The sequence below is a fragment of the Semicossyphus pulcher genome, unplaced genomic scaffold (assembly GCF_022749685.1).
Source record: "Semicossyphus pulcher isolate SPU_LCO1_2020_fin unplaced genomic scaffold, fSemPul1.0.p SCAF_14, whole genome shotgun sequence".
NCBI lineage: Eukaryota > Metazoa > Chordata > Actinopteri > Labriformes > Labridae > Semicossyphus > Semicossyphus pulcher.
The window spans coordinates 1,887,568-1,900,113 of NW_027211648.1; the positions used below are offsets into that span (position 1 = coordinate 1,887,568).

Consider the following 12,546-nt stretch of genomic DNA (forward strand, 5'->3'; position numbering starts at 1 on the left):
CAGCGTTAGAAGTGTCAGTTAACGTGGCCAAGATGTCACTTATCCTTTGAATTAGAGTTGCTTAGTTAATCAGCAGCTGTTCACAAGTGTCCTCATGAAGACTCTTCTGTGTTATTGCACGAGGTCTCCAAAAAACATCAACTTAATCACAGGTTTAGGAGCATCCTCGAAGTGATCACAGAAACGTGAAGAGAAACATGAGAAGATCCCCCTCAGAGCGGCCTGCTGTGTGTGCTCCCTGGCAGCTGCAGAGGGCTGCCGCTGACACAAAAAGAAAAAAGATGAAATCGATTTAACGGATCGGCCACTTTTCTACTCGGCGGCGGCACACAGGAAGAAGCAGCATGGCCCCAAACTGTGGAGATTACACAGAGAGCAATGTCATCATGGTGGAGGCGTCAGCGCGCACGCGTCCAAAAATAGCCGATGGTCTTGTTGTGAACATTTGGTGTGAATCAACATTGTATTCGGTTAAATCCAGGGAAATATTTACACAGATAAACTCGCCACTTGTTGTATATTTGCACAAATCTAAAAGAACTGTGAGCAGAAGTATAATCACACTGTGGTCTCTGATAGAGATGAGACACCTCATGCTCTGTTAGTGTGAAAGAAGTGAAAATCAGGAGCAGATGATTATAATGAGAAGAAAACATGTACGACATATGAATAAATATGAAGGTATAGCTTCTGTATCAGCTGAAGAGAGACAGGAAATATGGGGAGTAGAGAGTGGGGGGTGACATGCACCAAATGATCGGCAGACCGGGAATCAAACCTGCGATCAATGCGTCGAGGACTGTCGCCTCTGTACATTGGGCGCCTGCTCTTCCAAAGGCGCTAAACCTGCACCCAGTCCATGCTATCTTTTGATATGATTTGCTGACATACGTTTACTTTGCATCAACATTGCGCCATGATCTCAACACCATTATTCACATTTGCACATCTGCATTGGACACATGACTGAATACAACACTGACTATCAGAAACGACCTGCCGTGTTGACACTCATGGCGCTGTCCATCCTCAGACTGCTTTACTAGAAGTGCACTGTTGCAAAGAGTAGCCTCGTGCTGCCCTCTGTGAGTCTCTCAAACAGGCGTTGGCTGAAATGTGATTTTGGCTGTTACTGTCCTCGTCGGCCTCGCTGGAGACTAAAACTGGGAGATCACGTTGCCATGGATATCTCAGAGATGACTGAGGGGAAAGTCTGTTTTGAGTGCAGTGAAGAGCTGCTGCTTTGTCTCTGTGTTTTCAGTCCCCACCAAGGAGTGATCCGTGCTCCCCCGCAGCTGAGCCGAGAAGCTTTTCAACAAACAAACAAATGATTTTAGTACTTTAATATTTTACTCTACTTTTAGTTTTCTGGATTATTTTTCATGTATTTATTTTTTTGGGTTTATTGTCTCATTCAGTGTTTTTTTATGGATAACCTTTTAATGTTTTATTGCCTTATTTAAGTTCACCATTTTGTTGTGCTATTTTTAGCCTACCTCCAGTGTTTCCTCTTTATGAATTTGTGACAGTGTTTCCTCAGTTTCGTCAGTTGCTGTCTGATTGATTGATTGATGCAGAGCCTGGCTTAAGCAGTCTCAGTTAGCCTGCTGTGTTTATGTCAGTCAGTGCAGTTTTAAGTACAGCCTCATTTTAGTGTTCACTTTGCACACGTTTCACAGCGTAATTTTGCCCTTTTTACTACACTTTGACAGATATATTTGTCAGCCGATATAATGGAGCCGATATCGGCAGATATTTCTGTCGTGTACGGGGCTTGAAATTTTAGGTCTTTAAAAGAGTATCTGCCAAAGTTTCAAAAAGGCATTCAAAGTTAGTTGATCGTTTCATACTAACTTGACATAAAGAGTGGCACTGAATTATCCCATTTCATGCGCTATGCACAGTTCATCCTGTAGATGGAGCTCTGCATTCAAACTGACAAGAGGTCTAAATTCTGGCTCAGGGTTAAAGGGGACAGGAAGTGATAAAAATGCCAGACCACACCCACCAGTTCTTGAGCGCAGTCGGTTTCCCTGAGCACCGTGGTTCTTCTGAATTCTCCTTCACACCTTTGAGTTAGGAGGAGACACAGGAGGTAAATATTTAGACTGTTCGACAGCAGCAGACAGAGGTACACTCACATGGTGCAAACTGAAAACGACTGCCTTCATAAATGTTGTGTTTCTCCACTATTGACTGAGTGAGTGTGAAATATGATTTTTGTTTTTGCATGCTAATGTGTTAGCCTTAGCTGGCTTATTTCTCTGTCCAGGACTTCTTCCTGCTCATTGATACGATTGCAGTTAGTCCCAAGACAGTCTGGCTGCAGACCTGCACTCTCAGGTCGTTTCCGTTGCAGGCTCCACTGAGGGCCGGACATCGATGCAAGAAGTGACAAAACTGGATCGGGTAGATACTTCCGGTTTTTGGCGCTCTCGTCATTTATCTTTCAGTTGTTCTACTATCAGCCTGGCTGACAGCTTCTTATTTATACTATACTTATACTTAATGCATTCTGTAAAAACCGGAGTGAGTTACAAACATTTGTACAAAAAATAAAGTTCATATAGTCTGCAGTTGGAGCTCAAGGCTCTCTTGTCTTTCTGAAGAAAACAAACTTCTCATTCAGAATTTTCCTTTGAAAAGTAATATAGTTCAGCATTTTACTGCAACCAGCTTAATTTAATATGAAAAACAGACAACTGTTGGTATTTTATAGGACACAAGAAAACATGTAAAAAAGTCTGTCACTTCCTGTCACAGTGGAGCCTGCAAAGGAACCGGCCTGAGAGTGCAGGTCTGCAGCCAGTCCCCTCTCGTTAGTCCCTAGTTAGTCTGTGATCAGGTCACAAGCACAGGCTGCAACACAGAAGCAGCTGTGTAATGAAACAGCAGCTTTAGAGATGAGTGAAGAGGCTCCAGTAAGTTGTTGATGTTGGTGTCCTCACATAGTTTCTCCAGCAGAGGGTAGTACGTCTCTATAGTTTACAGTCCTCTCAGCACGGTCTGCAGCACGTGCAGGAGAGCACAACAACTGAGCAGACGCTGGTCCGCTGCAGTTTTTATTGACGATGTACACTGAGCAGCCATAACATTATGACCACCTGCCTTATATTGTGTAGGTTCCCTTTTGCCGCCAAAACAGCTGTTGAAGAGGCTGTTGACTGGGGTCTGGGCGCCCCCTTGCGGCGCTATTGCGCAACTACACTGGAGAGCACATGGTGCCGTGCCGTGCAGTCAGTGGGAGAGCGGGTGTGGAGAGCCAGCGGGCGGAAGACGTGTCTGCAGAGCCCGGTACCGCAGACTATACTGTAGCCCAGCAGTGCGAGTTGTTTGCCTCACAGACAAACTGTGAGTGGAGTTGGGACATTGCTGCGTGCATTGAACTGAGTCCGTGTTGTGGTTATTGCAGTGTGTAGGCCTACCTTATGATTAGCTAGTTAACTGAGCACATGGCTGCTAATGCTAACCTTCGTTTAGCCTCTATATTTTGCTATCGTCTGAGTTTGTTCCATTTTGGAATGTTTAGAGTTTGTGTGTATTCCAACCAAAGTGGACTGTGTTTTGTTCCTTTCTGGTGGATGTGTAGTTATTATTGACTGTGTATGTAGTAACAGGCATATTGAATGCATCTGCTATTGTTCAGTTCTGCTTATTGAGTTATTATTGTTTAAGTGAAAGCTAAGTATACCTGGCTACTTTGTTCTGATATTGTATTATTGTTTCTGCTCATTATAGACCACACATACCTTTGAAGACTCGTCACTGTGAGCCGCATTGGTTGCAATTCTGTGCTGTTCAAATAAGACAGTAAAGGCGTATGAAGCATAGCGGAGCATCCTGTGTGTTCTTACCGACACCCAAGGCAAACATCACAACTAGCAAACCATCACCTATACAGTCAATAGTGAATGCCTATTCAATAACAGCCCTGACCCGTCGAGGCATGGGCTCCACCAGGCCTCTGAAGGTGTGCTGAGGTATCTGGCACCAAGACGTGAGCAGCAGATCCTTTAAGTCCTGTAAGTTACGAGGTGGGGCCTCCATGGATCGGACGTGTTCATCCAGCACATCCCACAGACGCTCGGCTGGATTAGGATCTGGGGAATTTGGAGGCCAAGTCAACACCTTGAACTCGTCGTTGTGTTCGTCAAACCATTCCTGAACCATGTCTGCAGTGTGGCAGGGCGCATCATCCTGCTGAGAGAGGCCACTGCCATTAGGGAATACTGTTTCCATGAAGGGGTGTACTTGGTCTGCAGCAATGTTCAGGTAGGTGGTACGTGTCAAAGGAACATCCACATGAACGGCAGGACCTGAGGTTTCCCAGCAGAACGTTGCCCAAAGCATCACACTGCCTCCGCCGGCTCGCCTTCTTCCCATAATGCATCCTGGTGCCATGTCTTCCCCAGGTAAGAGACGCACACGCACCCGACCATCCACATGATGTAAAAAGAAAACGTGATTGATCAGACCAGGCTGCCTTCTTCCATCGTGGTCCAGTTGTGATGCTCACGTGCACGTTGTAGGAGCGTTCAGCGGTGGACAGGGGTCAGCATGGGCACCCTGAGCGGTCTGCAGCTACACAGCCTCATACACAACAAACTGTGCTGCTCTGTGTGTTCTGACACCTTTCTATCAGAACCAGCTTTAACTGTTTCAGCAGTTTGAGCTCCAGTTGTTCTTCTGTTGGATCGGACCACGCCAGCCTTCGCTCCCCACACGCATCAATGAGCCTGTCGCCGGGTCACCTGTTTCCCTTCCTTGGAACACTTTTGTTCCGTCCTGACCCCTGCAGACCGGGAACACCCCACAAGAGCTGTAGGTTGGAGGTGCTCTGACCCAGTCGTCTAAACATCACAATCTGGCCTCTGTCAAAGTCGCTCATATTCTCACACTCGCCCATTTCTCCTGCTTCCAACACGTCAACTTCGAGGACGTGTTCACTTGCAGACATATCCCACACACTGACCGGAGCCATTGTAAACAGATAATCAATGTTATTCACTCGACCTGTCACTGGTCATAATGTTATAGCTGATCGGTGTGTATGAGTGTCAAATATAGCCTACTTTAATAAAGTCAGTCGTTAAACAGAGAAGCCTTCAGAGTATTAAAAGCTTTGCCCTCTAAAATCTGTCAGTATTAAAAAGCTTTCCGTGTCAGCTCTGCTGAAAGAGGAGACAGGAGATGCAGAAACCTTTTAGAGAATTTATCAAACAATTTCCTGAATATGAGGATTATTTGCTGCTGAGGACGTCGCAGTGTTCCTTTGGTTTATTTTTCAGGACCGTGTGAAAAACAAACTGCAGCTGATGAAATATTAACGCTCTTTAATGATGACATTTATTACCACAGATTAATACTCTTAAATGATCTCCTGACAAGAAGCTGGCCGTGCTCAGCGACGTCCCTCACCCTGTATCTGTTGTTGTGTCTCGCTGTGAAGCTCATTAACGGACCCTCTGTTAACTGACAGCTGAGTTATCCAATGGCTGCTTGGAATCTACTGGTTATCCAATGATGATGCAGTGTGAGCTGATGCTGTCTTCCTATTGGCTGAGCGCGTGTCGGACCGGTTGCTCTGCCTCCTCGGTGCTGATGCCTTTCCTCTGGTCAAGGTTGCTCTTCAGTCTTCGCAGCAGGACGCGACAGGAGCTCCGTTTACGCACGAACAGAGCAGCAGGCTGATCAGCCGACACTGAGCTGTGACTGTTGGTTTGCACGTCACGCAGGAATCTCTCCTCACGCCAGCAGCCATGGATGAAATGGAGGAAGAGTTAAAATGCCCGGTGTGCGGCTCTTTTTACCGGGAGCCCATCATACTGCCGTGCTCCCACAACATTTGCCTGGCTTGTGCTCGGAATATTCTCGTGCAGACCCCCGACCTCGAGTCCCCGCAGAGCAGCCGAGCCTCCGGATCCGGCGTATCCGACTATGATTACCTGGATTTGGATAAGATGAGTTTGTACAGTGAGGCGGACAGTGGATACGGCTCCTACGGGGGCTTCGTCAGCGCTCCAACCACCCCGTGCCAAAAATCACCAAACGGGGTGCGGGTTTTTCCCCCGACTGTTCCCCAGCCGCCTCCGCCACAGCATCTCCTCCCGCAGCCCGGCTCCTTACCTCCGATCCCCCGCAACTCCTGCATCACCTGCCCGCAGTGTCACCGCAGCCTCATCTTGGACGACCGGGGGCTCCGCGGATTCCCCAAGAACCGGGTGCTGGAGGGGGTGGTGGACAGGTATCAGCAGAGCAAAGCGGCCGCGCTCAAGTGCCAGCTCTGCGAGAAGAGTCCGAAGGAGGCCACGGTGATGTGCGAGCAATGCGACGTCTTCTACTGCGACCCCTGCCGCCTGCGGTGCCATCCTCCCCGCGGCCCCCTCGCCAAGCATCGCCTGGTGCCGCCTGCGCAGGGGCGGATAAGTCGCCGCGCCAGTCCCCGTAAAATCTCCACCTGCACGGAGCACGAACTGGAGAATCTCAGCATGTACTGTGTGCAGTGTAAGACGCCTGTGTGTTATCAGTGTTTGGAAGAAGGGAAACACGGCACGCACGAGGTGAAAGCTCTGGGCGCAATGTGGAAACTGCACAAGGTAAGCGCGTGAAAATGATCGAGCTGCAAATGTTGAATCGCTGTTTAGCAGAGCGTCTTTCTCTGTGTTTGTGTGTGTGCGCAGTGCTACTCAGGATGATTCACCATCCTCTGAGCGGAGCAACAAGTCCGCCTCGAGAATAATTTGCGCTTTCTTGTCTGGCTCGCGCAGCATCCGGTAGATACAGAGCTGTGGGAATGCTCATTCTGTCACACAGGATTTAAATGAAAACTTAAAAATGTCAAAGATAGCAAGTGGATGAATTTTCGCTCCTGACACACATCAGCGTTCTGAGGCAGAGAGGGGGAATGCGCACCTCTCCAAACTGTGGACGCTGCTGTCGTTTGTGCGCAAAGCTGTCAAGAGGCAGCTCTGTTTGAGATTCTGTTCACGAGTGAACAACACCGAGCAGGCTTCCTCTATCAAGGACTCTGCTCCCAGCACAACAGCTCTTCTTATCAAATCATGAGTCTGCACGGTGACTGTCAGCTCTGACCGTCTCCCACCACACAGCAGATTCCTTCTACATGCTCCTCTGTGTGCTCTGACAGCTCACAGAGATCATAAGGCCCGGCTCACACTGGAGCTATGCTTCAGTAAGCCGCCTGTGAGGCTCAGGTGCAGGCCCGCAGTGTGGATGGAGAGGCTATTTTGGAAGCTGAGGTGTTGTGGGCAGAGAGGGCTGCAGAGCCTCTGCAGCAGTAACCCTCTCCTCCTCACTCTTTGAGCTTCCAGCAGTGAGGGAGGATGTGGAGCTGCATATAGACGCTCTTCAATGCTCAATCACACACACACACACACACACACACACACACACACACACACACAGGGAGAGTGGTGTGTATTGACAGTGTTTCCAGGTTTCCATTACAAAAGAAAAACACACCATTCCCGGTGTAGATACGTTCCTTTCATTTAAAGCCAGAGTTGCCCATGTACTGGGCGCCCAGGTAGCTCACCTGGCAGAGTGTGTGTCCTCACTGCAGCGGCCCCGGTCTCGATTCCATCCCTCCTTTGGCTCCATGTTATCCCCACACATTTCCTGTTTCTCTACAGGTTCCACCGTCCTGAAAAGGCACAAATAGACCAATAATATTACTTAACCAAAAAAAAGAATTCAGGCCACCAGTCCCATCATCCCCTCCAGATGGTGGCGAGATAGAGTGTCACCTCAGATGCACGGGGCAATTGTGAAAGCAGAGGGGGTTCATCACTCACATCGAGCTGCCATCACAGCAGAAGTTGCCGACCTTTTCCGCCTCTTCTTGCTCTGATGTAAAAATGGGTAACAGAGTATTTTTAGAAACCAATCAACAGCACGAGGGATGTTTGTGCCAGTTTCCCTCCTGTCACCCTGTTTTTGGCTGCACCTGCTTCTTTCTGACCTGGTATCTGAAGCCTGCAGAGATGGAGCAGATGGCTGAGAGCTCGGAGCTGGCAGCATTGAGGATGGGCATCTTTCAGAGCTTCAGGGCGTTCCTCACATAATTTAACGGGGAAAAAATCAACCGTATTCCATAATGTGCAACAACCACTGTCGATTCTCAGGTATAATGTCAAAAGACGTGCCCAAAGTGTCGGCCCTGGCTTCCTCTGAAATGTGAAGGAGGTCACCCTAAAGATTTAAGTTGTGCTTAAGTAAAGCTGCGTTTCTGTTTTTAAGTTGTATAATGTCAGAAATCCCAGAAAAACCGAACAGCTTGTTTTTATCTGCCGACAGTTTACAGAGCAACAAAGATATCGAGCGGCAAACCTCAACGTACAAGCTGTGGTTATTTCTCTCAGGATTTCTCGGTTAGTGCGGCACAGTGGTGCAGTGGTTTGTGCTGCTAGACGGTTCCTGGTTCAAATCCCAGTTCAGACGTAGCGGGCCTTTCTGTGTGGAGTCTGCTCCCGTGCATGCGTGGGTTCCCTCCGGGTACTCCGGCTTCCTCCCAAAGTCCAAAGACATGCTCGTTAGCTTCATTGGTGACTCTAAACTCGTGAATGTGAAAGGTTGTTTATCTATATGTCAGCCCTGTGATTGACAGGTGATCAGTCCAGGTGTAACCCCACCTCTCGCCCAATGACAGCTGGGACAGCTCCAGCCCCCCCGTGACCCTGAACAGGACAAGCGGTGTAGTGACAACGTAAAATAAAAACCTCCTGTGGCACTCTGGCAGGACGTCGCGTTTCTGGCAAAGTCCCCGCCGTGAACGGTACATCATCGTTTCCACAATATTCTATTGTCTTTTATTTGTTGTCTCTTTTACAATCCGCTGACACAAACAGCTGTTGAGATACCGTGCGCTGCATGTGTAGGTATACAGGGCCGATGTGCAGAGCGAGACAGTGCAAATACAGCGCACACTTAAACTGAAGTGTTTGTTTATACGTAAGACTCTTTAAATGGCTAAAGTACGTGGTGCTCCTGACCCCGTCTGCCGCCGTGCTTAGCTCAGCTTCTGTGTAGGAGCTCCGGCCGGCTTCTCCTAACAGGGGCCGTGCTGACTGTTATGTACTTGTACGTAGTACACTTATTATTGATAAGGACATGAAGGGCAGCTTCAGTTTCCATGTTTGGCCACTTAAAGTAATCTCAAATATGTTCATGTAAATAAATGTCTGTCTGTCTCTATCTATCTCTGAATGAGGTAACACAATGACTGAGCCTATGGCCCACTGATGAAAGCGCCCAGTTAGTGACGCATTTTCCATCAGCCAGCAGTGGTTGGTCTGCCGGAGAGGGTAGGCGGAGCTAAGCGGCTGCTTTTCCGCTCTCTGCAAGTGTTGCGAGTAAACAGTTATCTACTATGGCTGAACAAACAAAGAAAAGATGGATGACTACAGATACAACTTCAACAAGAAGTGAAAATCCAAAGAAGAAGAAACAAACTCGACGCTCAGATGAAGCAAACAGTCTGAAAAGGAAAGCGACCGTCAGCCAGGAAAATCAAGAGTTACAACCGGAGCCGAAGTTGCCCCAAAGAGAAAAACTCTGAAAACTTCGAGATTGAATCTTTCAGGGCAGCACGACAAGCTAGAAGCACAACACTGATCAGCTTGTATACTTGTCGTGTTGATTTTATTAGCACAATAAATCTTTACTTTGAATCATAATTTATTTGCAGCTCTAAACCATAAGCTTCACCACAAGCACTAAAGGATGCACACATGCACATAAACACATCTTGTTTTTCCCTTCTTGCTCCGAGTGATCAAAGCTGGTTTGATCTGCAGGCTTTCTGACTGGGCTCCTGCATTCTTCAGCATCACTGATATCGATGCAGCAAGAACAACACGGAGAAACTTGAATCTTGTTTCTTAGCGACAATTCTTACATCCACTCTGCAGCATTTACACGTCACAGCTGAAAATGTGCTCGCTGCTATCATTTGATAAGATCTTTTCTCTGTTTTGAGCCGGGACTTTTTCTTCAAGGTTTTTTAATCTGCACCCCGTCGTCTTCCTATCTTTGTGAAACATTTTTCTCTCTGTGGAGGACGAGTTCAACCACCTGCCGCTATTGCAACCAAGTCCCTGTGGATGTCTCTAAGATACCAGACCCCATGAGGAATTCCTCCCAGATGCTTTACAGCCCTTTCCCCTCCTCCTCCCACTTTTCCATGCTCCCTCTCTGCCATTTGCTCACAGGTCTGTTTGACTTCTCCGTTGGCCTTCCTCCCATACAAAAACCCCCTCCTGTGTTTTATCTCTAACCCGCCCCCTTTTGGATCATGTGACCGTGCCTAAATCACCATGGTAATCAATTTCACGTCTCCAAAGTCAATTTCAGCGACACAAGGCGAGTGGAAATGTAAGAGCTACATTTCGACTCGTCCAGCTCTCGTCTGCCTCTTCAGATTTGTGTCCGGGGGTGTTCAGTGGTGACGGGACATCTGTGTTAATCTCTGTAAATCACATTAAAAAGAGTAAAGGGGTGTTTAATCCGCTGCATAGTGAGCGGTCCTTGTCTCTTCACGGATGCAAAAAGAGGTCACACAGGACCCTTAATGCAATCTAGGTCAAGCTCTGTTGCCCCAGTGTGTTTAGCTGCAATTAAAGGTGATTACTCACACAGATGCTTGAGTACAGGAAGATGCGTGCGTGTGCAGAAAAGAAGGAGCAGATTGTAGCAGAAAATTAGTAATTTGCCATCTTGCCACAGGAGAAGAGATAAATCTGAGGCGTCAGATTTAAACCCAGACGACTCTGACGATTTCCCTTTGAGCCCTGCGCACGAGCTGAAAAAGGTACGAGGGAGTAATTGCAGGAATTTACAAGTGACCTGAAGAATTCTTTGCCCCTTGTGTGCATGTCTTTACATCACGCGTTGATTTAAAGCCGCCTGACATAAACACAGACAACACAGACGGACGCCCTGCATGCTCTCATCCGAGATGCCCCCAAAAAGCAGGTGAATGAGGACGGACAGAGCAGGTACTGGGACGGATGTTATGACCAGCAGCGGTTGGTTTGTGTCTGGATGGATGAGCCACCTGCTGCTCAAGCCCTGAAACATGTCAGACACAGGCGGCCGGATCCCCGTCCTCTCCTGCTTTTACTCCTGACAGGTCTCAGATTCTTAAATGAAACTAATTCGAGTTAGATTTTTGCCATGATGTGCTTAAAATATTAGCTAGTTAGGGAGCTAATGAGGATCAGGGGCTGCAGTGGCTTTTGTACATAAATGGTATAAATGGATGGGAGTCTGTCAGCCATGGGAATCAGCTCATTCTCTGCTGACAAAACAATCAGTCGTGGTGACGTTAGTGCCGCTTTCCGTGGATCAGACAGATCTGCAGGATAGGATAGCTGTCAAATGATGCATCTTTTCATGCATGAAGGGCGAACGCTGGCGTCGTAACAGAGGGGACCCAGTGAGAGTCATGGCTGCAGAGGAAGGGAAGAACTTGCATGTATTAGACGGAAAACATATCCGCCAGTTTATTAGGTACACCTGTTCAACTGCTCTTTAACGCAAATATCTAATCAGCCAATCACATGGCAGCATCTCAATGCATTTAGGCATGTAGACACGGTCATGTGAGAAAGAAAAGCAGCAAACATCACGTTTAAGAAGCAAATGTTTGACTTCTCTGCTTCCTGGATTACGCAGTCACTTGTTTTCAGTTGCCTGATTCATTAATCATTGCAGCTGTAATTAGCTTCATCGTCCCGCTCTGAGGTAAACTGTAGGTAAGGTAATCTGACTACAGATGAGTTTGGTCCAGCTGTGCGCCAACAGGAAGTGAGTGAGGACGGTCTGAGCGTCCTCCTGTGCTCCCCCGCGAGGCCTACATTGTTTATGACGAGTCAAAAGAGGCCCACCGGCCCGCAGCACTAACATGAACTAAATCTTGAAGTGCGCCGTCTTCGCTGTGAAGTGATAAAAGACACGGTTGCTCGGTCGTTCATGATAACAGATTGGGATTCGCTGATATGAGGATGAGATGGAGGACAGAGGCGGGACGGAGGTCTACAGAGAATGACACTTCACAGCGGGGAGGCGGCTTGGCTGTCTCAAAGTCGTTTAGTTTGATGCTGCTCCATTACAGACGGGGATATTTACCCCTCGAGCTGCCATGTGAAGAGATTATCTGTGTGTTAAAGAAGGAGATAAAGAACAGGAAAATGGGAGCGACAGAAGGACCCAGAATGCCCGACGAGAGGAAGTGAAAGCAGAGCGAGCAGGAAGGGGAGGCAGAGCGCTGCTGTCTCATCGTCGGGGGAAACGAGCCTGAACAGAATATTTCATGTTCAGTCTGTATCTTGAGTCCACAGCTAAAACATGCACAATGCACTGATGGTGATTTAGTTTTGACATATTTTCACATCCCTCCCTACGACTTGCTTGAAGCGCGTTGCCGCACAGAGACATGAATGTTTTAAACCTCTGCTGTGCCACTTTTCCATTCGTGGCCCGACTGAAGAAGAAAGAACGATTTATGTTCTTTTTCTTTCCTTTTCG

The 12,546-nt window shown here is 47.8% G+C and overlaps 1 protein-coding gene across 1 annotated transcript in view; it reads left to right on the forward strand.

The window, feature by feature from the left end:
• The first annotated feature begins 5,655 nt into the window (after positions 1-5,655).
• Positions 5,656-12,546, forward strand: part of trim9 (tripartite motif containing 9) — a 49,911-nt gene continuing 43,020 nt past the window's right edge. The window contains exon 1 of the mRNA XM_069661530.1: positions 5,656-6,596. Coding sequence (XP_069517631.1) covers positions 5,760-6,596 — 837 coding nt within the window. The 5' untranslated portion in view covers positions 5,656-5,759. The remainder of the gene's footprint in view (positions 6,597-12,546) is intronic.